General features: G+C 35.6%; 1 protein-coding gene across 6 annotated transcripts in view; it reads left to right on the top strand.

Annotated features, from left to right (window-relative positions):
* The window catches only part of ANKS1A (ankyrin repeat and sterile alpha motif domain containing 1A), a 210,285-nt gene that overhangs the window by 156,201 nt on the left and 27,715 nt on the right, over nucleotides 1-26,369 (top strand). For all 6 annotated transcript variants that reach the window (XM_074311204.1, XM_074311201.1, XM_074311203.1 and 3 more), the window contains one exon: nucleotides 21,064-21,130. In XM_074311204.1, the coding sequence (XP_074167305.1) occupies nucleotides 21,064-21,130 (67 nt within the window). The remainder of the gene's footprint in view (nucleotides 1-21,063; nucleotides 21,131-26,369) is intronic.

Below are 26,369 nucleotides of genomic sequence, written 5' to 3'. Positions count from 1 at the left end.
TTCAGTCACCATAAGCAAAATGAACAACAATGAAATCCAAATAATGAATGGTTAGAGAGCTAATCATAGAAATAATAATTGTGTAAAAGAAAAAAATAATGATAAAACAATATACTACAATTCTTACAGAGCAACAAAAATACTCCTCAAGGTGGAAATTATATCTCCATAAACTCCAGTGGCTTCCTGTTATCTCCAAGGCAACAGTTCAATTCAAAATTCAGAATTCAAAGCCTTTTATCAGTTTTATCTCCTCCCTCCCTCCTCCCCTCCCCACATATTCTTTACTTCAGGGATGGTAGCTTCCTTCCTGTTTCTCAAACGAGATGCTTCTCAGAGCATTTTCTCTGGTTGGTCCCCATACCTGGAATGTCCTCCCTCCTCATCACTGTCTACTGGCTTCCCTTATTTCCTTCAAGTCTCAACTAAAATTCTACCTTCTACCAGAAGCCTTCCCTACCCCTTCTTCCCTCTAATGCCTTCCCTCTGGAAATTATTTCTTATTTATATATATGGTTTGGTTATGCATAGTTGCTTATCATTTCCTCTATTAGATTATAAACTCCTTGAAAGCAAGGGCTCTTTTCCTTTTTTTGTACCCTCAGTGCTTAACATTTGCCATTTAACAGGTGTTTAATAAATGCTTACTAACTGGCCTCTTAGAAGAAGCTCCTCACATTGGTAACTTTAAAAACTCTTTTTTAAATTTATATTGAAAATGTTATTAATTTGGCTTTTTTATTTTGATATGTTTGTTGTATATTTCATTTACTTTCTCTCTGAATGTTTGTTTCTCTGTCTGGAATCAAACTGCAAAACAAACTTGGAAAGTAAATAGAATGGGAGCTAGTTGGCATACAGTTAGTTCCCTGATGCAAGATCTATCTGAGTTTCTCAGGAAGTTGTTTCACAGAGGCAGAAAAAGTAAGCATGCCAGCATATCACTAACAAACAGTAAGATAATGATCTGAAATTAGTAACTGACACATTTCCTGGGTCTAGTCTAGGTCCAGCATGTTGGCTCATATTACCTATTCAGTGAGAAGATAATGTACCAACTGTTGTTGGCTGTTGTATTTAATGTGTTTTAGATAACTCCTACTTATATTAATTAGAATGACATTAGATTTCCACCAACATTGTATTTCTGAGATGTCATAACATTGCCAAATCTGTCATTTTGACACATTGAATCCAATGTGTTTTGGTTTTTTTTTTTTTTTTTTTTTTATTAATAAAAAGATAGCTGTGAGTTGGTACTTTGTTTTCTGTATTTAATTTTTGGGGTACATTTTGTTTTTAACAACTTTTTTGTTTTTACTAATAAAACCTCTACAAAGTACATTCCTTAAAATTAAGCAAAACTGCCTGATAAAGTGATTGATTGATTATGCATATTATTTTCCCTATCTGTAGTTTATCAGTTAATAGAATAAAAGATGTATGCTTTAATTTAAATCATTTAGCCCAACTTTTTATTAACTCTAAAATATTATTGAGTCTCATACACAGACTTCGTATTTAATAGATTGTAATTTAGGGGCAGCTAGGTGGTGCTGTGGATAGAGTATCATTATCAGCCTTGAATCTACTTATTAAGGACCTGAGTTCAAATGTGATCTAAGATACTTCCTGGCTGTGTGACCCTAGGCAAGTCACTTAACCCCAGTTGCCTCAGCCAAAAAAAAAAAAAAAAAAAAAAAAAAAAGATTGTAATTTAATATTTAAAGTAACTTTCACTAATGTAGCCCTTTTAAAAGTTATCAAAACATTTTTCCTTATAATAGCCCTGTAAAGTGTGTACTGTGAATATCACCATCCCCTTTTTACAGATAAGAAACAAATATCCCAGAGAACTGAACTGATATCCCAAGATCATACTAGCTAGTAAATATTGGAATCAGAAATCAACATTCTTCCTCCTAATTCCAAATCCAGTATTATTTATACTGTTATATAAAGTCTCCTGATTTGAAGTTTGGGAAAAAATTGAGTGATTTAGTTAGTCAAGGTCCTCTCATTTTACAAGTGAGGAAACTGAGGTAAAGGAGTTTAAATGTCTTCATACAGGGAGATCTGGGGTTGAAATAAAAGTCCTCTGACTCCAAGCCAGAAGGTTTTCTTTTTGCTTTTTTTTTTTTTTTTTTTTTTTTTGCTTTTTTTTTAATGTGCCACACCCTCTTAATAACTATTTCCTAGTGCCATCATCAGAATTTCGACCTTAATAGATAGGTGGCCTGATTTAGCATGAAATTCCTTATTTTTTAGAGATGGAATAGCAGATTCCTTTCTTAAATGCCAATTTCCAGAGTTCTGGAATTTATGCCTCATTACCTTTTTGTTTAACCCTAACATCACATTATTACACTTTGTTGTATTATTGACTACTTATTAAGACCTTTTTCTCTTTTTTTTAAGTCCCACCCTGTACCCCACTCAAGCCAGATATTTCTGTCTTGGTTCAGGAATTAGAAATCATTATCCTAAATTCCCAAAAGTTTTGCTTATTTTCCTTAGTTCACTTGATATTAACCAAATCATGGCCATCTCTAGGTATCAGTTTCTCTATGTATGTATACTTAAATCATTCTTTGTCCCTTCTAGTCTTCTGTGATATCTGGATGTTCAGTGATTTGACTGTGAAATGCCAAGAGAAACAAGGCCTATCAAAAATACAAAGTAGTGCCATTAGTAATGCCCTTCACAGGTGGCTGGCTCCTGTCCTATCTTCACATGTTTTCTACTTTATATTTGGAGCAGAAAGACACTTGGTACAGGATTCATTTAAATCCCAGTTGAGATTATCACAGCATCCTTAATTCTAGGGAGCTACTGTGGTTTTCCCTTCAGCATTTGCAGTGACTAAATACTGTAGACAGGAAAGTGCTGATTATGAGAGTTATTCATGCTTGGTTCTTTTGCCAGTAGTAGGTTAGCATTTGTAATAATAGTAATCTAGCAGGTCATTGGTGTAACCTCTGTGAGTACCTTCCAGTTCTGAGAATTCTGCAAATCCATTCTGAAGATTCAAAGGCAGGACTGCTACCTATACTTTGTTTTACCTGTTTTAGTCAGGAATCTCAACTGCATTTCCCAAATTGCTTTTTCTGGTATTGAAGTTAGAAAGTTGTGCCCTGAATTATGGTTCTTTTCTGACTTATAGCCTTTTTGAGATGGAAGGGACCTAATCCAGCCCCCTTGTCATAGAGAAGAAAATCACAGAACTTTTGATGAGATTTAGGTTTCCTGGGCTTTTTTATTTGAGATACATTAACTGGGACAATTGTATAGCAGCTGCTAAGTTTTGGCTCAGTTTATTGATTCTAGAGATCCAGTGATTTCTGCCTGTTTGTGTAATAGAATGCAAGACTTTCAGTGATTTTTATCTAAGTGTTATCTGTTATTTGGTATACAAACTATCTAAACAGTCAGTTATGCCCCATGAATAGCCAGTTATAAAGATTGTGCATATTTGGTCAGTGTGCTAGTATTTAATGCTAATAATCAGATAAAATTTGTAATCTTCCTGTTCTTCACATGCAACATTCTATCCATGCCTTTGTATAAATTGGTCCTCATACCTGTAATGTGCTCTTTTCTCATATTCAGCTTTTGAAATCCTAATTAAAGTTCAGCTCAAGGCCTGTATTTGATTTGTATGTACTTAATGCTTTCCCTTATAGAGAATAAGCTCCTTGAGGATAGGGACACTTTTTACTTGTCTTTCTATTTCTATCGCTTTGAAACAGTACCTTGCATAATTAGACACCTAATAAGTATCTGAACCAAGTTAACGTGAATGATACTTGATAGCATGCAAGTCAGTTACTTTGCTGTGTGATAATTAGTCAGAAATGAGGGAGTGAGTGAATGAATGAAAAAAGCATATATTAAGGGCTTACGTTGTTCCTACTCTCAAGGAATTCCCAGTGTAGAGGAAGACAATTCATTAAAAAAAAAAAAAAAGTCCAGAAGTCCTTTAGAGGACATCAGAGAAGTTGGAAGTAGTTAAATACAAGATGGTTTGTACTGTCTTATTTTATAGATGAGGAAACTGACAGACACCAAACTATTAAGTGGCAGAGCTAAATTTTGAATACAAAACTTTTCTCTTCAAATTCAGTACTTCCTCCCTCCCTCCCTCCTTCCCTCCCTCCCTCCCTCCCTTCCTTACTCCTCCTCCCCCCTACTACTGCTTTTAAGCTCCACAGTTTCATTTTTTTTTCAATTTAATTACCTCTCTCTGGGAATCTTGTCCAGTCCCTCCCTGCTGTGATACTCAAAATCCCTGGAGAAATATTTTTGCCACTTTCTTACTAGATTTTGCAAGTGTTTCTTAGCTTGGGGGCTGATCTGAATATATGCAGAAAGAATAACTTTATCTCTTTTGTCTCCAACTTTGTTTATTTTTCACTATATGAGAAAAGAACCTGTTCCCCAAAGTTACATATGAGTCTTCAAAGAAACAGGTTGCAAACCATAGACTCTGCCTTTCCAGGATTTTTAAGATTTTTAGTTTAGAATCCACATGAAATCACAGCTGAATCATTCAAGGTAACATTTAACTAATGCACAGCAAGTGGCATCTTTAAAGTCCTTTTAGTTCTATCAGTCCCCAGTTCTTTGATTGCCATGAAAGCTCAGTGTGAAGTAGAATTGGTCTGGCAAAGGAAGAGGATGGAGTTCAAAGCTAGTCCTTGAAGTAAACACCAGTGGCTTCCTTACTAGACGTCAGTTATCTGGGTCTTTTGTTTTTGTTTTCCCGGTCTTCCCCATTTCCCATATGCTGCTTTTCTTGCTATTTTCCCAGACAAAAATCTATCCTCTATAATTGGAATTTGCAAGCAGTTCCTTATGCAGACACAGGGGCTTAATCCAGTCCTTGCAATATGACCTCAAGCTTTACATTTCTTCCTCAAAACTTGAGGACTTTTAAAATCTTTTTTTCCCCCTGTTATGAGTTGTGTATTTTTAACATCAGTTTTAGCCTTTGCCTTTTGTATTTTGTTGCCTATGTAGGGAATGGATTTCATTCAGCAATCCCAGGAGATCGTAGTTAAACTTGCACTGCCAGCTGGAGGAGTAATATAGTGTTGATCTCAAATTACAAATGCTGTTTCCTCATTTGCTAGCACACACTGTTTCCTCGGTTACTGTTTCCTCCCCTGGGTTCTTTACCAGCCTCCTTGGCATAGTGTCTGAAAAATGCCTGAATCTGATCCCTGGCCCTCTTCTAAGATCTGGCTCTTAATAGCCATTTGGGTCTCATCCAGATACATCTTGTTCTTCTGCTTTACTTGATAGAAAATAACTTGCAGAGAAAAGAAGAGGTGGGAACCACAGTCTCTTTGGAAGGCTATAGTAAAAAGGGCAGGGTGGACAGGAGGGGAGGGAAGAGGAGGGTAAATAGAGCAAACAAAGTCCCAGAAAGTCTTTACATTAAAGGAAAAGGAAGAATTCTTTTTTTTTTTTTTTAATTTGAAAACAAGAAAGGTCCTTTTCTGAACCCTTACTAATAAGCATATGTTATTTTTTTATCCAGTGACAATACTGTAAAGAAAATATTACATGTATTAATATTTTTTGGAAAAAGCAAAGAAACATAGGAACTTAGTGGGAGAGAAAAATAGAGAAGACTTACAAGTAGGAAGATGGACTATGGAAATAAATATAGTGATTCTATTAATCAGATAGTAGTTCAGTCCTTCCCTTATTCCTTCCTTCTTTCCTTCCTTTTTTCTCCTTTTCCTTCCCCCTTCCCTTCCCTTCCCTTCTTTGCTTTCTCCCTTCTCTCAGATTTTTTTAAAATTCAGTTACAATATGACCTCTTTAATAATTATGTTTCTATTCAATAATTTGTACATTTCATAGTATTTTAGAGTTTCCAAGTGCTATCTTACTCATTAACAAGCATTTATTCAATACCCAATTTTATTCTTAGAAACACTTTGAGGGACACAGTAGAAATAAAATATATTTTATTCTTTCAAGGGACCTATATTGAAATTGTAGAGACAGGAGATATATATAGGAAAGAACCAGATAAGCCTGAAGTGTCTACAAACAAAACACTTAGCAGAGTATGACTGAAGATTTGATCTGGTGAAAAGTATATACCTATCCTGAGAATGTGTGCAAATATTTGGGGAGTGGAGATGTGGGTATAGAACCAGTTCACTAATAACACTTTAAATCCATTTTAATAGCAGTTTATTAGTGATGCTGAAAATGTAGAAACAAAACAAAACTTTGGCCTTAAGGAGCTTACATTCAAATAAAGGGATGCAAAATATTAACATGGAAATATTTATGTAAAATTTGATGAAGGGAAGAGAACACTAAATCTAAAGGGCTCAAGAAAGACATGCCATTAGTGGTTAGTACGTGAGTTAAAACATGTAGGTATGCATGGAGTGGTTTGTCATGGGAGCAATGGGAGTTATTGAATTTTCTTTCTTTCTTTCTTTTTTTTTTTTTTTTTGAGGCTGGGGTTAAGTGACTTGCCCAGGGTCACACAGTGAGGAAGTGTTAAGTGTCTGAGATCAGATTTGAACCCCGGGTCCTCCTGAATTCAAGGCTGGTGCTCTATCCACTGCGCCACCTAGCTGCCCCTTATTGAATTTTCTTGAACAGGAAATGACATAGCCAAATTGTGTTTTTGGAATATTATTTTGCTATATATATGAAGGTTGGAGAGAAGTGGGTTTGAAAATAGGGAGTCTAAATTGGAAACTCTTCAAATAGTCCTGATAACAGATAATGATGGTCTTAAGGAAAGAATGGAGGTCTTGGCTACTAATTGGATATGATGGGTGGAAGAGAAGGAGAGTCAGGAATGACTAACTGTGAGGCTGTGAAATTCTCTTTCATGGATCCTTATTATTTGTTGACCAAATCTTCTGGTGATCAGCTCCCTGATCCTAGAAGAGTTAGTTGTTGATCCTTGGCTTATCATTAAGATAAAAGAATTATAAATGCTTTTCATCTCAGGTTCCATTGACATCCAGGACCATCTACTTTTATAGAGATATTTGTGTCATTGGAATAGAGCCTTAGTTGCTTCTGATCTTCTGTAGCCCTGTAGTCAGATATAGATTAGGATGAGTGAAAATGGCCCTGGATTCAGTGGAGATCTTGGTTTTTTAAAGCCTTAACATTCATTTTTAGGAGACCTAGTACTGTAGCAAGAACCAATGAAAACATAAGCTATTCTTAAAATGATACCATAATGAAGCAGAAAGAAGTGAGGAAAGGGCTGAAGGAATTAAATTACCTGGCCATATTTTGGTGGTCACAACCAAATGGCCTTTTTGTAAATAGCAATTGGTTCAGATTCAGAGGATGGATGGGGGTAAGGAGGGTGTAGTTTGTTGAATAGAATTGCGAAACTAATGTGGGGAATTTGACTATTTGGTCTCTATAGGGTCTTCCCTCTCTAGATCATTTCCAAAGCATGCTGACTAATAGGTTTCTAGCTTATCTCCACCCTCTCCAAATCTATACAGGAAAGAAGTCAGAATAAGAGTTTGGACTACTTTTGTGTTCTCTTGAATCTGTGTTTTGCCCAGAAGCTGAAGAGTCTTTGTGGAAACTTACAACCTCTGATAACTGTAAGGCCAGTTTTTGAAGAATATCCAGGAAGTTGGTCATTGTTCACTTTTCATCTCTGTCATCTCACAAATAATTTTTTTCTCTTTTAAATAAAAGGGATTCTGAGTTTTGATATATTTTGTTGCTTTTGTTTTGTTTTACGATATAATCCTGTTCATTTGGGATTATTTGGTGTTTGTTTTGGATTATTAGTGCTTGTTTTTACACTTTGCAAACTGAAAAGAGCCAGGAAAAGTAAGGTGATGGTTATAGTTTTGTGTTGGCCTGGCATTGCTATTTAAGAGGTTGAGCATGATATATGAGAATGTGAAAGCTTTTTAGTCTACTTTTCAAGCTCATTTTAAAATTAGAACTCCAGCACTTAATACTTCAACATCTAGAAGGCACTGGTTCAGCTTCTATGGATGACATCAGTAGCTGGTGCTTCAAGGGAATAATTTTGCTGCTGAATTGAAAAATCAGAATAATTTTGTAACCTAAAGATTTCCATAAATTAACATATTTTGGCAGTGTAGATAGTATACAATATTGTGCTAATCTATCAGTCCCACATATTTGGAATTTTTCTACATGAGGTTTCATCAAGCAAGATTTAAGAATTGGATGGTGACTTCTATAAAACTAAATAACATAGATATCAGGAACTTGGTAAATTGTAAATCAGAAAGAACTTTGAAATCAACCTGAATCCACAGACCAGCTTTGAGATGAAAAATTGTTCTAGAAGTGAACATTTCAAGAAAAACTCTTTGTTTTTCTTTTTTTTCTTTTTCTTTTTTTTTTTTGAGGAGATGAGCATGATGATTGATTGATTGATCTAGAGAGTTGGACTAAACTGAACTACAACAAGAATTTTAAGGTTTGCAAAATATACATTATCTTTCAAAACTCTTGAAAGCTCTTGAGCATAGTAGGACTACACATATTATTCCCATTTTAAAGATAAAGGCTCCAAATTAGAATTAGGTCCAGGAACTTGCCTGGGGTCATATAGCCAGTAAGTTTCTCCATATTACTCTAAAACAAATTTTATCCTGAAGAAAATTAAAACAGTGGTTTTAAAGTAAAATTTTTGGAATGCTCTGCTGTTTTGGGATTAGGAGACCTAGTATAGTACTATAGCAAGGACCAATGAAAACATAAGCTGTTGTTAAAAAGATACCATATTGAAGCAGAAAAAAGTGAGAAAAGGATTAAAGGAATTAAATTACCTTAGACCAAATAGTTTATTCTATTCTCTAAGGCCAGAGATAATTGGGAGAAAGAGCTAAATTCATAGCACAATACATAGCTGCTTTAGTTTTAAATTTATTAAGTTTTAAATGATCAATGAATATTTTATTTAAATGTTACATTTAACATTTTCACCATAATTATTTGACATTAAGAAAAGAACACTAGACTGGAAATTAGATACCCTTTCCTCCCTGACACAGCTACCACCCTGATAAAGGCCTTCATCATCTTACATCTAGCCTTATTGCAGTAACCTGCTGGTTTGATCTCCCTGCCACAAGTGGCTCTTCCAATCTATCCTTTTCTCTCTCAGCTATCAAAGTGATCTTCTAAAAAATAGACCATATCATCTCCCCAAGTCAATAAACTCTTTTAGCTACTTATTACCTTTAGAATCAAATGTAAATGACACAGTGGATTGAGTACTAGCCTAGAGTCAGGAGGACCTGAGTTCAAATTTGATCTCAGACACTTAATACTCTGCTATGTGTCGCTAGCCAAGTCCCCAATTGCCTCTTCAAAAACTAGAAAAGAATCTTCTTAACCCTCAATTTGCCTCTTCAAAAAATAGAAAAGAATCAATTGTAAATTTTTGATTTGGCTTTTTAAAATGCTATAACTTGGCCCCTTCTTGAATTTCCAATTTTTCTAATGCTTTATTCACTTCCACATACTATAATATTGCCACCTATTCCTTAAATAAAACACTCTTTCTTCTAATTCCATATATTTTTACTGGCTGCCCCCAATGTTTAAAAGACCTTTTTTCTACCTCCTGGTTTTTCTTCAGGTATCAAAATCCCATATTCTGCAGGAAACCTTTCTTAGTATCTTTTAATGCTAATATCCTCCCTCTCAGATAGACTTCAATTTATCCTATATATATATATATATTTTTTGTTTTTTTTTGTTTGTTTGTACATAGTTAATTACATGTTGTCTCCCACTTTATGTTGTGAACTCCTTGAGGGTAAAGACTCTTTTTGCCTTTGTACTCCCAGTACTTATGGACAGAACCCATAGTAAGAAGTTACATAAATGTTTTACTCTCTAGTCCTGATTCCATTACAAATCATTAAGCAGTTTATCTTCCCTATATTTTAATATTATTTAATGTTTTTTATATTGTAAAATGAGGGGTTTGAACCATACAAATGATCACCTTAGTCCTTTCCAGCCCCAAATTTTTATATATCTGGAATTTAGAAACAGACTATCTGGGTAAAGATAGTCTCTAGCTATGATTGTTGTTTAGGAAGACTGATTGTTCATTAATTTTGCTTTCCTTTAAGGTGTTTTAATCCTATGACCAAAATACTGTAATGAAATCCAGGTTCTTGGAGGAGTGGGACCAGCAGAATGAAGGAGAAAAAAAAAAATTGGAGTTCAGAAAGTCAATTGAACCAGCACAGGATGTGGAAGATGGGGCTAGGAAGTTCATGTGGAAAAGACTTCCATGTTCCATTGGACTACAAGTTCAGTATGGAGTTAGTGTGATCAGTGGGAGCCAGAAAAGTAAATGCCATTTTAGGCTGCAGTCATAGAAGCATCAAATACTGCAGATACTATATTACTCAGAGCACATCTGAGCTCAATTATGGATGCCACAATTTTTAGGGACATTACCAAGATGGAGGAAATGAGAATGGCCTGGATGGAAATCAAACAAGATGAATAGTTGAAAAAATTTGTCATATTTCACTTGGAGACAAGATTTAGGGGCTATATAATAGTAATTTTCAGTATTTTGAGGTTTGACTGCAAAAGGGAATAAGCTCTTTGCTTTGCTTCAAAAGGACAGAACCTAGGAGGAATGGATAGATATATTATAGCAAGACATATTGATGCTCAACATAATGAAAATTTTCTGAACGATTAAAGCTGACCCCAAATTGAAAAGATTGCCTCAGCTTTTATCTTAGATTCATCACTCGCCTTTAATGCTCTCATATTTAATTAGTTGCCAAGTCTTGCCAGCATTTCTCATATCTCCTTATCACTAGGCACAACTACCAACCCAGTTCAGGGCCTCATTACAAAAAGTATTGTAATAGCATTCTAATTGATGTCCCAGCCTCAAATCTGTTCCTATTTCATTTTCCACATAGTTGCCAAAATGATATTCCTGAAACATTGGACTGACACTGTCACTCTCCTGCTCAAAAGATCCCAGTAGTTTTCTGTGCCTTTTAAAATAAAATACAAACTCCCATGTTTACCATTTAAAGCCCTTCCATCTGGTTCTAGCCTTCCATTCCAGACTTACTAGATGTTGCTGTCCCTATATATTATGTATAGATATTATGATATCTATACATTAGCCAGATTGATCTACTTGGTATTCCTCATGTGGATACATTACTGTTTCAATGCTTTTGTGCTAGTTGTCTTCCAAACCTGAATTGCACTTCCTCTCATATCCACCTTTTGGAATCCTGTAAGACTCAGCTCAAGTGCTATCTCTTATTGATTCCTTTCCCTAATTCTTCCAAATGCTTGGCACAGCTCCCCAAATTACTTTGTATTTACTTTGCATATGTTCACATATTGTTTCCTCCAATAAAAGATAAATTCCTAGAGAGCAAGCGCAAACTGTTTTTGTCTTTGGTCTGTAGTACCTAGTTTCTGGTACACGGTGTTTAATAAATGTTTGTTGATTGTTTGATTTTTATGGTCATGGAGTCATTCAAAATAGTTGACTTGGGAATGTCATAGTCAACATTCATGATGTGGGTAGTTATTTTTTTTTTTAATAGTTTTTATTTACCAGATACATTGACAATTGCCAAACCTTTTGTTCTAATTTTTCCCCTCCTTCCCCTCTCCCCAGATAGCAGGTTGACCAATACATGTTAAATATGTTAAAGTATAAATTAAATACAATATATGTATACATGTCCAAACAGTTGTTTTGCTGTACTAAGAGAATAGGACTTTGAAATAGTGTACAACCTGTGAAGGAAATCCAAAATGCAGGCGGACAAAATTAGAGGGATTGGGAATTCTATGTAGTGGTTCATAATCATCTCCTAGAGTTCTTTTACTGGCTATAGTTGGTTCAGTTCATTACTGCTCTATTGGAACTGATTTTGTTCATCTCATTGTTGTTTTTTTTTTGGTTTTGTTTTCCTTTTCTTTCTGAGGCTGGGGTTAAGTGACTTGCCCAGGGTCACACAGCTAGGAAGTGTTAAGTGTCTAAGACCAGATTTGAACTTGGGTTCTCTTGAATGCAAGGCTGGTGCTCTATCCACTGCGCCACCTAGTTGCCCCAGGTTCATCTCATTGTTGAAAATGGCCACATCCATCAGAATTGATCATCATATAGTATTGTTGTTGAAGTATACAACGATCCTCATTTCTCATTTCACTCAGCATCAGTTCATGCAAGTCTCTCCAAGCCCTTTTGAAATCATCCTGTTGGTCATTTCTTACAGAACAATAATATTCCATAATATTCATATACCACAATTTATTCAGCCAATCTCCAGTTGATGGGCATCCATGTAGTTTCCAGTTTCTGGCCACCACAAAGAGGGCTGCCACAAACATTCTTGCACATACAGGTCCCTTTCCCTTCTTTAAGATCCTTTGGGATATAATCCCAGTAGTAACACTGCTGGATCAAAGGGTATGCACAATTTGATAACTTTTTGAGTATAATTCCAAATTGCTCTTCAGAATGGCTGGATGTATTCACAATTCTACCAACAATGTATCAGTGTCCCTGTTTTTGATGTGGGTAGTTATTAAACCATGCTACCTTTCAGCACATGTAATATGGGAAGATCACTGGATTTGTAGTGAAGAATTCTTCTAACCATGAAGATCTATAATTCTGAGGTCAAGTTCATAGTATGCTATGAAAGAGTAGCCAAGAAATAGGTTGCCATTTTTATTTGTATAATTCCTATGTTTTCTCAATCCCACTCTTTAGCCTCACTATATTTAAAAGAGAAAATAAGAGTGGATGGAGTGGGGAAAAGGGAAAGGTAGAATTATTTGTCTGAATATCTGAGTCATAGACTACTAGACCTGATACTATTTTATTTATCTTTGAGACTCTTAACCTTGTTACTGAAGTGTGTAATTCATCCAGACTTAGACAATCAGTAACTAAGCTAATTAGGATCTATCCCTTATTCCCCTTTAATATTTATTTCTTCATTTCTGTGAAGCTTAGTGTTATCACTTTAAAAGAGACTGTCCTTTGTAAAGAAGAAAAAAGAGAGTACTTCTACAAATATTTAGATCTGAGTTTTCTTACTAGCTCTGTCAGTAGTTCTGTGTAACCTTGGACAGTGTTTGGTTTTGTATTGGGAAAAATCCCATTCTCACAAGTTCTAGGGTTGAATTATCATCATTTTAGGCAAAACATTTAACCCCTCAGGGCTTCAGATTCCTACTCTGTAGGTTGTCCTGGATGATCGCTAGGGTCTCCACCGACTCTTAAGTAAAACCATTCTTCTGGACCTTAGTTATCTTAGAAATATCAAAGTAGAGTGTAGAGTAAAAAGATCTCCAGGGCCCCTTCTAGCTTTGGTCTACAATGATTCTGATAATCTACTCCTCCTGGAGTAGAGGAACAAGGATTAGAATAGCTTTTGCAGATGCTGGGTTTCCTGAATTAGTTGAAGTAATTCAGGAAATCACAACATCCCTGGAGTTCCAACCCAGAACCAAAAGTAAGGAAGAAAAGTATGGGAGAGCTAGCCAGCAGGACTAAAAAACTAATCCAATTTTCCTCCCTTGAATTCATTTAACAATTTATTAAGTACCTACTTTTTAAAGTCCAGGATTTTTATAATTGTCTTGTGCTTTAGAGAATTCCTTCATCAGCAGCAAATATCCAAATCTTCTAATTCTCTATCTGCCCAATTTCTTAGCAAAGAAGAAAAGCTTATACTCTTTATCTTTGTTTCCCCAGAGTTGAGAGGAAAATAGAGCAAACTTTTTTGTTGAATGTTTTCTCAAAAAAAGATTATAAAGATTATACAGGTGGTGCTGCATGAGAAATGAATAAAAATAAGCAGAACTTCCAAAGCCTCCCTGTGAGAGGAGGGAGGGAAGGAGAGAAGGAGAGGGAAAAGGAAAGGAGGAAGGAGAGAGAGAGATTTAAAAGGAAAGCCAGTAGTATATATAAATGCTCATTTTGCTTGGTGTTTAGCAAATTTAGAATAAACATTTAGAGGATAGGGTGACAATTTTGCTAATTTCATCCTTAATATTTAGATTTAAAGCCTAGTGGTGGTGGAGGGAGGAGTGTGCCAAGACTTTTTACTTTCTTTTCCTCTTTCTACCAAAACTCCAAGTAGAAAGGGAAGAAGGAAATTATTTTCTTTTATGTTTGAATTCCATGTCAAACCCTACCCTTCTAGGAACCTGATAGAACTGATTCTGTTTTTCCTAAAATTCTGTGGAGCTTCTGAGGTTTTAAACATTACTCTTATTTGACCAAGAGCTATGCTTTGGAGGAGCTTTCTCCTGTAACTTCCAAGCTTGTACTGTGAACAGATTCTGACTTGTTTCTCCACGCAGTTCCCACAGAATCCAATGCCTTGGATTGAATCTCTCTGTGTTACCCATGGTAGTAACCTAATGAACTGCAACATTTCTATCTATAGTGAGCACTTGTCTTTTTCCATTCTTTTCTCTGCAACTGTTTTGAAATTTTTATACATTTTATCTGAACCTCCCTGGTAGTGGTGGGGATGTTGTAGATGGGGAATAGAATTCTTTACTTGGAAAACTGCCCTTTGTGTGCAGTGAAAAATCTTCCCACAGTAATGGTGCCAGGCCAGGATTGCACACTCCTCAGAAGTACAAAGAACCAAACAAGTTTTAGGACTCTAATAAGAATCTATTAAATGTCTCTAGCAGTTTTCCTTCCACTTTTTTTCCATTCACATTGAAGATGAAATATATTACCAACACCAGTACTGGAAGTTCACCAAATACAGCAAGTTGTTGGTTTTTTGGTTTTGTTTTTTAAAACATCTCTTATATGCTGAGTGCTAGAGAAAAACAATCTTTTCATTCAAAGAGCTGAGAGTGAATCTGCTAGCACCCCTTAATCACCTACTATGTACTAGGTACTTTGTTGAGAGAGTCCTTTATAAAAACAAAAGCCAAATAGTTCCTGCCTTCAAGGAACTTATCATTTAGATGGGGCAAAAAACAAGAAAAGAAAAAGGAAAAAAAATTACATATATAGAGATATTTATAAAATATGAACAAAGTGATTTGAGGAGAAGGCCAGCACTGCTGTGGGAATCAGATTGGAAGGTGTTGTTTGAACTAAACCTTGACAAAAATTAGGAATCTTAAAATGGGTGCGAAAGGTAAGGGCATTCCCTCCATTGGAGTAAGCCATTGAAAAGATGTGGAAGCTGAAAGGGAAGTACCATGGATGAAGAACATCAAAAAGAAACTAGACCAGGATTTCTTAAACTTTTTCCATTTTTTTCCCCACTATTTTGATAGAAAAATTTTTATGCGACCTTAGGTATAGAGATATGCAAATCGAACATTTATTGATAATAAATCATAAAGAAATTAATTTTAAAATCAATCTTTTATTTATATATATATATAATTTTACCATCTATTAAAGACAAAAGCAAATTTGTGTACTAAGCAGATGTATGTGCTTATTTATTTTTACATAAAAATTAAAATCTTGGCAGAATATGATATTTTTTAATGTTGTTGCCAAATTTTTCATACTCTCCACATTCAGTTATATGACCCCATTTGGAGTTGTGACCCACAGTTTTAAGAAGCTTTGGCCTAACTTCTGTGTAGTAGGGAATAATATATAAAATTGCTGGAAATATGGTTTGTGGACAGAATATGAAGAATTTTTAAGGAAAACCTGAAAAATATGAAAATCACTTGACAAGATAAGATACCAAATACTAAGGTCCTCTTTCAGCTGAATTGCCAAGCATTCACCCTCCACTTCAAAGAGAGCAACTTTGATGGCTGGCCACATTGTTGCATGCCAGATATACATTTGCCTAAAAGAGTATTTTAGGCAAATACACACATGGAGGTCAGAAAAAGCAATAAAAATACTTTTTCAAAGTCTCTCTGAAGCACTTTGGTATTGATTGTGTTAAATTGGAAATACTGGCAAAGGACTGCCCAGCATGGCATGCCCACATCAAAAAAAAATACTGTGCTCTCTGAGCAAAATAGAATTGTAGTATCTCAAAAGAAACGTGATGCAGAAATTTAGAAATATCTCCAACTCCAAGTGTCTGTATGGACTATTTGTGTCCAACTTGTTATTGAGCTTTCCAACCTCTTATTGGTCTGATCAACCTTAATAGGACACAACATATCTTGACTCCAAGTAATGTCATTGTGGTGCAACTTTAACCTCTGAGGATAGGGGTTCCACACTTATAGCTCTAAACAAATTGACAAGTTCTTTAAATAATTTTGAAAAAAAAAATTACAGTTTCTGTAACTTGGACGTAGAAATTTGTAGAATACTTAATCAAAGCTTTCTGTTTAGCTATTGTAATTTAAAGTGTCAGGAATCAACTACTCCCTAAGTTCTAGTCATCAAAAATCAGGATTGACATTCCCTAAATATTTGTTGATGATGATCATAATCACCTTAGTCTAGCCTGATACTCTTGGGACAGTCTGGAGAAAGCACACCAGTGTTGTGGAGCTTCATTAATTCAGATTCAGAAGATCTTCTGGCAGAAATTCAGATGAGGTAAATTTGTTGACCTACTTTAAGCAGCTGAGCTTCTATTGCAGGTGTTAAGTTGAAGGAATTTTTTTGTTTATTTACAAGGCAAAATGAGAACCCACAAATTCAGGAGGGAAGGTTTTGAAAAATATAGTCGGGTTCATTTAGTGTGAGTGATGTATCCTCTGACGTCATTGCACTTATCTCTATTCACAGTGTTCAAAATTTTAAGTGTGTAAAATTTGATAATTGGTTCCAATCCATTGGAAATATGCAGTGAAATTTTAAGGTGACCACTTCAGGAGTTTCAGTATTTACACTAATCAGGTTCTCATTGGTACATGGAAAAGAAATTATATCAGGTCCTCAACTATAAGAAACTAAGCCATTCTAGTTCTACCTTCACTATGCATAGCCATTAGCTTATATAGTTACTTAACAAAATGAATGTCTTTACCACTTTTCCCACCTAGGAGAGAAGGCCACATGATCGATGATGGAAAGGATTGCTGTCATTTAGAGTCTGAATGCCTTAGTTCAAGTGTGAGCTCAAAATTTTTTTTTTAGCATAAGTGACCTTGGATAAAAAAATGTACTTTTTTTCTCTGAACTTCAGTTTTCTCCTTTAGAAAATGAAGGGTTTGGACTAGATAATTTCTAAGGTTATTTCCATCTTCTATTAGCATTTTTCATTACTTGAAAAAAACAGTAGTACTTTAAGATATTCTTTCATTCTCCTTTCTTTCTTATTACCTTTCCCAAGCCAGTACAACACATTTATTTGTGTGTTTGAGGCAAGATTTTAAAATAACTTTGCCTTTGCCTTTGTGTTAGAGTTTGCCAGAAGTTAATGCTGGAATTACACAGGGGCTAATCTCTGTTTTTTTTTGTTTTGTTTTGTTTTTTACTACCAGTGGATTCAAATTAGTATAGTATTGTAGTGCTGGATTTAGAATGAGAGTCCTGGAGTTTAAATTCTAGCTCTGATGTTTTTATGACTTTGCGGAACTAACTTAACCTCCACTGGCCTCTATTTATAAAATGGTAAAAGTGGGCCAGATGATTTCCAAGGTTACTTCCAATTTCATTAGTTTGTGACTGACAGTTGTCTCTACTTTCCTCAGAGTAACTGAGTAAAGTTCTTTATAAACTTAAAATACTATATACCTATTTTATATTATAATAGCATAGTCTCTACCCTCAAGGAGTTTTCAGTCTAGTTTAATAGACTAGACTAACACATCTAAGGAGTCCATTCAGTCCTTGTTACAGTGTCAGATTATATGGGATAGATTGTAAGAGTTCAGAAGTGTAAAGAAAACTTTGAATTAGAATTCTCAGAGAAAGTTTCCCAAAGGGCATGTGAGAATTAAGATGGATAGATGGGGTTAGGTGGTACTTCCGTATTATCCATCCTATACGTCTTTGTTGCCTGCTTCAAGATTTAAAGCTGCCAAAAGGAAATTTTGTTTTCCTCAGAGATAAGATTTACACTGTCCATTTTTGCATTTTCAGAGTTTGAGCCATGATGCTTGAATTTTAATCAGGAGATCAAGTGACATATTGAGCAGAAAAATCTGTCTCTGGTTCTTGAGGAAATAGTTTCCAAATCTTCTGACTGAAAGGAGGAAGTGGTCATATACTGGCTGCATTTGTTTGCCAACCAAAGATATGTGAAACTGTTCTCCCTTCATCTGCTATCTCCCCTCCCCATGGGTGTTAGACACAACCATTAAGATCTTTTTGCTTCTGTTTAGGGGAGAAAATATTAAGACACTGTACAAAGGTTTCTCCTTTCATTTCTTTTGAAAAGCACTGTGAAGTTTTTTGTTTTTTTTTTCCTCATCTCTAAGCAGTAGATTGGATTTCTTTTTGGAAGGAAGAGAGGAATTTGCATTGGCTTATTCTTGCTACTCTCCAGGTTTCTAGGAGATAATTGCCCTGGTTATGTTGGCCTTGTCAGGGGAATCCTAAAGAGATTTTGTGAATTTGGCTCATCCCAATAGTTCTGTTATCATGGTCTTCTTCCTCTATTGTCATTACCTAGTGAGAGACAGCACAGGAACAATAACTGTGAGTGTTCCCCTTAAGTTGCAGTTGATCCCTAAGAACAAAACCTCTAGGTCTGAGATTGTATTTACCCAGAAGATCTTCCTGAGAAGCAAGGAGAAGAAGATTCAAATTTTAGCTCTGTAACCAGTCATCAACTCTTCCTTCTCTCCTCCCCATCCCATGTATAGTTAGTTGCCAAGTCCTGACAGAAAAAAACTTTCTTGAACCCAAATCTTTCATAATCTCATAATTCACATCTTTATCACCTCTAACCTGGAATGTAGTAATATTCTCCTAATTGGTCTCCCTACTTAAGATTCCAGCCTAACTTTACAGCTTGACTAACTGTTCTCTGGGTACTCAATCTCTCACTTCCATGTATCCATGGTATCCATTCCTAAAATGCATTGCTTCTTCAGCTCTACCTCTCAGATATCACCTCTTCAGTGAAAACTTCCTCGATTTTCTCAGTTAATGCAGTCCCTCAAATTATTTTAGGATTATCCACCTGTATTTCCTTAGTAGAAGACAAGCCTCCTGAAAGCAAAGACTATTGTTTTTAATCCTGTACTTTGCTGCTAGCACAATGCTTTGTGATATAATAATTAGATATTTAATAATTGTTTGTTGAAATTGAAACTGACTATGAACAAGCCTCAGTTTCATATATGCAGTGAAGGAGGTTGGACTACATTATCACCCTGGTCCTTAAAAGTTCTTAGCTTCTGTCATTCACTTGATCTTTATAGCCCTGAGAGGTAAATTACATAAATAGTGTAGCCTTCAAAGTTATAGGAACTGAAGTTTAAGGAGGCAGACTGCCAAAGGTAACATAGGTAATAAACAGCAGAGCTGATTCTGGTACCTGGATCTTCTGAGTTCCAGTCCCATGCTTTTCAGCTAAACCAATCTGTCCTTGATAATATAGATATACTATGCTGGCCCGCAGGGTTTTCCCTTGATAGAGTGAGGACTTACTTGTGAGATGCAGCCCCATCTCCCACTAGCAGCAAAAGCCTCTTACCCATTCTAACAAATTGCAGTATGACTGGTACATGTGTTGTTGCATCTTTAACCTCACTTTTTATTCTTCTTGTTTCTTAACTCCACTGTGGCTAGAATGATGCAGGCAGTAACCCCTTTAAGATTCCTTTCCAATTCTCAACCCCCATGACTGACCTTTGATTTGCAAGACCTGGTCAAAAGCACTCTTTTGTATTCCAAGGGGAGAGATCTGGATCTGAGCTAACTTGGGCTGTCCCCAGTCCCCATTCTAATGATCTGCTCAGGTTTCTCAACTCTCACCTGGCGGGTTCTGGCCCTCAAGGTGTTCAGCAAGCAACCAACTTGGGACCCCACCCATAGGCCCCTTTTACCAAATAAAAGAGCCAAGCCAAGAATCATCTCTTTGCAGAGGGTTGAAACATGCAAGCACCATGCTTTGCAGCACAGACTCTCTGTCCACCACTTATGGTGTATTCTTTTCTCTAATACTTTTTACTAACCAGACTTTAACCTTACTTCCAAACCCTACAATAAACCTTTTTTTTTTTTTTTTTTTTTTTTATCAATCTAGGTTTTCAGGCCTGTAAATTCCTTTACAGGAGACTCTGCATTGCCGCTAGAATTCATTTAACTCTATATCTTTGCGCTGAATCCAAAGGGGTTGCAGGGAAGCTCCATTTGACTCCCTGTACCCCGAACTTGCCACTAGACCTCAATTAATCCTAATTTTATTTAGGTATCCCCTATTTAGACCTCATCATTTGGTCAGACCTCATCAAGAAGACTAGCTTTTTGGCTAAGGATCTGACAAACTAGGAGAGTCAGAAACAATCCTAATTTCTTTTATTCCAGCCAATCTAGATTTCTTGGTGTGCTCTATCCCACCTATGTAAAACTGTGTGTAGACTGTCTCTTATTTCCTGATTTATAGGCCCATTTCCCTTCTTCTTCAAGAACCATTTTGGTTGTTGCTTCTATTTATCAGTCTTTTCCTTGCTTTCCTGCAGCTTAATTGCAATCTTCATCTTCAGATTTTCCTAATATACTTTGGCATTTTTTTTTTGCTCCTTTTCCCATTTTACTTTTGTTATATATCTTTAGTACATAGTATTTTTAGATGTTTCTTGAGTTGCATTGAATCCATACCCCTTGCTGGCCATTTCTTTACTTCTTTGAAATTTGAAGCTTACTTCTTTGAAATTTCTGCCAGCAATGTGCCTTCTGGAACTGAATTACTTATAAATTTAAATTTTATTTATAAATTACTATGTGAGTTGTTTTGTTGGAATTGATTCTGACCTTAGGGATACCCAGGCTTCACCTGGTTGGAAGATGAAGTCAACTCTCTCTTGCCAGATGTAAGTACTCTAAAATATCATTCAAATCTAATAGCCTTTCTTCTCTTTTTTTTTTTTTTTTTTTTTTTTTTTTTTTGTTTGTTTTTTATAATTCAGATTGAAAAGATCATGAGCTCCATCGGGGAAGGCATAGACTTTTCTCAGGAACAGCAGAAGATCTCAGGTAACATTTTAATGTGGTCACATGGTTTAGTTGGATAGAGCATTATGTCACTAGGATCAGAGGCCAAAGATGTTCCTTTGAATAGGCTTGCTATGTTTATGAGAGAGCACATCATGGAAAGAACATTGGATTTGAGTTTGATTCTATGCTTTGTTCCTGTGAGCATTTAATCTTCCCAGATCTCAGGTTCTTCCTCTTTTTCCCTAAAGACATGCAGCTAAATTTATTATAAAATAAATAACTACATTGGCATGTCTAACTGAACAGCCCTTCCCTCTATGCAGTATTACTTTCCCAATGATATATGACTTTTTTGTCCAAGTTTATCCTTTTAATCCAAAAGATTAAATAGCACAACTGATTCTTTTATCCTAAGACAATCACTACCATCTGCTTTGGAAATTTAGAGTCTAGTGTTGTTGTTATTCTGTATTCCAAATGCCCAAAATTACATGAGGAACTGTGTACTTTACATAATAGATGTGTTCCTAAAGATATGTGTGTGGATTTAATTTTGGTCAATCAAATTTTTTTCAAATGTACTATAATAAATGAGCTATTAGTCATCTCATTCATAAATTTGGATTTTGATATGAATTTGCTAAAAGTTGGCATATCCTTGTACCAAACACAAAAAAACTCTTACCTGGGTGAATTTGGTGGTATTATTAGCTCATTATTTAAGTAAGGACTTTATTTGGCAAATGTCAATCTTCTATTATAATTAGACAGCAAATAAAATGAAAGACTATATAGTACAGTAACAGGTACAATGAACTCAAAGTCAGGAGACAAGTATACACTGGTTTTGATCCTTAACCTGTTTAACATTGTATAATCCACTTAATCTCTCTGAGCTTCAATTTTCTTATCTGCTAAATTAGGGTAACTCAAAGGATAATTGTCATCAAGTGCTTCAGCATCTTAGAGAAGTGAGTTTTTGATAGCACCAACATCTGGACCATTGAAAATGTGATAGAACCTTCTTCTTCTTCTTTTTTTTTTTAATCAATAGTATTTTGATTTTTCAAATACACATATAGTTTCCAACATTTATTTTTGTAAGATTTTGTGTTCACATTTTCCTCCTTCCCTTCCTTAACACCCTCTTCCTCAGGATAGCAAGCAATCTAATGTATTTTAAACATGTGCAATCCTTTTAAACATATTTCCATATATGTCATAGAGAAGAAAAATCATACCAAAAGGAAAAAAAATGAGAAAGAAAAAGCAAACAAACAAACTAATAAAGGTTAAAATGTTGTGTTTTGATAGTGTATGGCACTTTCCATCACAAGTTTATTGGAATTTCCTTGAATCATCTCATTGTTGAAAAGAGCCAAGTCCATCACAATTGATATCACATGATCTTGTTGTTACTATATACAATGTTCTCTTAGTTCTGCTCATTTCGGTCAACATCGGTTCATGTAAACCTTTCCAGACTTTTTTGAAATCATCCATTTACTTTCCAGTTCTTTGCCACTTCAAAAAGAGTTGCTATATTTTTGCACGGGTGGGTCCTTTTCCTTTTTTTATGATCTGTCTGGGATACAAAGCTAGTAGTGAGGCTGTTGGATCAAAAGGTATGCACCTTTGGGCATCTAGAACCTCCTTAAAATATCTCAAAAAGAGGCAGCATGCGTGTGTGTGTGTGTGTGTGTGTGTGTGTGTGTGTGTGTGTGTGTGTGTATACACACACACACACATATATATATCATGTTGAACAGAGTGATAGATCAAGTAAATCAAGGTTTGCTAATTTCTGAGATGCAAATGCTCACAGTGAAAAATTAACAATTGAGGGGCAGCTAGATGGCACAGTGGGTAGAGTGTTGGCCCTGAAGTCAGGAGGACCTGAATTCAAATCTAGCCTCAGACATATAACATTTCCTAGATGTGTGACCCTGGGCAAGTCACTTAACCCAATTGCCTCAGCCTGCTCCCCCCCCCAAAAAAAAAAAAAAAAGAAAGAAAGAAAATTTAACAATTGGCTCTTGTAAGTTGATCTTAGCTGACTCTGACATACCCCAATAGACACTTATTAAGTACATGATCCTGAGTAAATTACTTAATATCTTTAGCCTCAGTTTCTTCCTCTATTAAGTGAGACTTATATTACCTTATAGTGCTTATTGAATAGATCTATTATGAGAATTAAATGTGATAATGACCATAAAGCACTTAGTAAATTTCTAGGTGATCTATAAATTGCCTCTGTAAATGAAGGGCTCACTAAAAATAGGATATATCTTTCAAAGGAGAAAGACTATTATTTGAAGGGTTTTATTCAAATCCAAGAAGCTTGGAGTGGTGACTTCCATCTTTGTGGCTGTATTTCTCTATTTGTTTTCTTTCCACTATTATCTTTCAGGTTTAGATTCTGGAGTTGTACTATTGACCTCTACTTCTAGAGCAGTAGTGCCTTCCAGCACTGTCTTGCAGAGAGATTAGGACTGGTATTATAGAATTTTGGATTTGGAAGCTTGACTCCTACAGGAATCACTTCTACTGTAAATGTGACAAGTAGTCATCCAGTTTCCACTTGAAGATATATTGTGATTGGAAAGCTATAACTCTGGAAATGAGGAATTTGTTCTTATATCATTCTGAAAGCTACCTCTTTGAGCATTTCTTTTCTTTGTTCTACTGTAGGTCCAAGCAAAAGTAGTTAATTCTTTTTTTCCTAAAAATCTCCTTCAGATACCTCAAGATAGCTTTACTATCCCCAAATTTTATCTTTGATTAGTTAAACATTTCCCTTTTCCTTCAACCACTCCACAAATGGCATGGTCCTTTCATCTTTTCCCTATTCCAGCACCTTTGTTCTAGTTTTTCAATGTTTTTTCTAACTTATAAACCAAATTTCATCTTTGGTTTCTCTTCATCATTCTTGGCACTAAGAGACAATGAAAACCTCATACCAGTCTAACTCTGGATTTTATGGATCCATTTTTTCTGAGAGGTCATTTCTTCTTGTTTGGCCAAGCCCTAATCATTAGTAAGTGATATTTCCTTAATTAGATTGTTCTTTTCCTAAACTTAATGTGTGTTCTCTCTCTCTCTCTCTCTCTCTCTCTCTCTCTCTCTCTCTCTCTCTCTCTCTCTCTCTCTCTCTCTCTCTCTCTCTCATACTATTCACACTACCTTGTTTTGTCATCTCTTCCAATTATAAAGGCATTTGTTTGCCCTATGAATAGAACAAGTGGCATGTCACATAAGAATCCTGGACTAGTTGTCGGAGCCTTGAGTTTCAATCTTTGGTCTGTCATTTAGTACTTATGTGACTCCTGGGCAAGTGACACTCTCTGGACCTCAGTTTCCTTCTTTATAAAATGAATAGTTATCCCTATTTTAATTATTTCAAAAGCCTTTTTTTTGAGGACCACAAGATTCATGTATGTATATATGTATAAACTTCTAGTACTATTTTTATTAAGCTGCTAATTTTAATCTTACAAACATTAACCACAATTCAGCTACAGCTATTTTCTACTTTCCTTCCCAACCTCCAGTTTTCAGAAGAGGTAAATATACTTGCCCTTAATTCCTAGTTTGAGAATATCTCAAAGCAAGACTTTACTTCTCAGAGCCATTTTTCTTATATTAACTACAAAGTTATTACCTCCTTAATCCTTTTCCAGGCAAATCATGATTACAGAATGATTCTTTGATGATAGAGCCTTCTTTATTACTTTTAACACTTCCTTTTTTCCCCACTCTCAATCTACAGGATTCTGCAATGAGAATTGACTACTTCATGGATAACTCTAAGAGGGAAAACACAATCCCATTTGACTACATGTTGATTTGTCCCCTATTTTCTTCTGTACTTGATCTCAACCTTTCTAGACTGGAAAAGTAGTATTGAGAAAAATGGCTGCTATAGCATTCATAGACTCTAGTATCTAATCCTCTGCACTGAGGTCTCCCAGACCCCTGGTGTCCTTTGCTGTTAAGCTGTGATGGATGTGAGAATCCAGCACTGCTTGCTGACTGTAACTGATATATATATATATATATATACACCCCAGGATTCACCTCTCTTATATATACCCCAGGATTCACCTCTCTTCAGGGCCAGAGAAACAAAGATCCTCACCTCGGATAGAAGCGGAGAAGGTTTTTTTCTGTTGATTTTGTTTTGTTTGTTTGTTTTGTTTTTGTTTTTGATGAGTAGTGGTAGGAATCCAGTTTAACACTAGCTTTTTGAAGAATTGAAAGAAAAAGAGCTGAGACCTTCATGTTTCTTGTTCTACAAAGGAGAGAGCTCTTTGGCAGGCTGCCTTTTGGATAATCAATTTGAATCTTGATGTTGCATCATAACTATAGCCAGTATCTGATGTGCTGAAGGCTGAGTGCATCCCTTTTTGTCTGAAGCAGCAGCATTCGCTTTATCATATTTTTTTGGACTGTAAGACACTCAGATTGCCAGAATGGAGAACTCATCATTTGTAGAGCCTCTCTCATTTATTTCCTCACTTTTATTTGTTACTTTCCCATGTCTCTAAGAAATTTTGCCTGGGTCCCCACATCTCCAGAAGAACAGTGAATTTTAATTTATTTCACTGTCATTACTATGGGCCAGTTGTTTTTGAAGCAAATAATCCATGCAGCTCAAGAAGAAAGGAAATAATTTGTTCAAGCTTTTGCCAGACCTGACTTATTCTGAGAGCTATTTTCTGGTATTTTCTGTTTTGGATCTTTCATAACTTATTTCTAGATTTTCTTCCTATATCTGTAATCCTATATTTACCATTATTTCACTGTACAGTTTTCTCCTCTACAGATTACTTCTAAAACATTGAAGAGTTTGTAATGGGCCTATGCTATGAAGTTGATTTGTAAAAATAAGTAATATAACCATCTCATTTCAAGTGCATATAAGGTTCATTCCCAGCTCCCTTTTAGTCTTTGCCAGGCCCATTCCCAATTTTGAATGGTTTGGTAACCTCTTTCACATTTTTTCCTGAATTTGTTTGATATTCACATATGAATAACACTCATTGTGATTTATTGGTTTTATTGTCTTCTTATCACTCCCTGTGGCCTGTGGCTTTAAGCAACAAAAGGTACATACATTCCCTAAGTGGAGGGAATATTTACCTGTGGTAATTTACTCAGAATAAATGATACAGGGTTTTTTTTTAACCTCTTCCCCACCGCTTACCCCTTTCCTTGTTTTGTAAGGCTGTTCTCCCTGTCCCAGGAAACTCTTGGCAGGAGCTGCTGGCATCTT

Source organism: Sminthopsis crassicaudata, chromosome 4, assembly GCF_048593235.1.
Source record: "Sminthopsis crassicaudata isolate SCR6 chromosome 4, ASM4859323v1, whole genome shotgun sequence".
Taxonomy (NCBI): Eukaryota; Metazoa; Chordata; class Mammalia; order Dasyuromorphia; family Dasyuridae; genus Sminthopsis; species Sminthopsis crassicaudata.
This window is presented reverse-complemented; position numbering and strand designations above follow the sequence as displayed.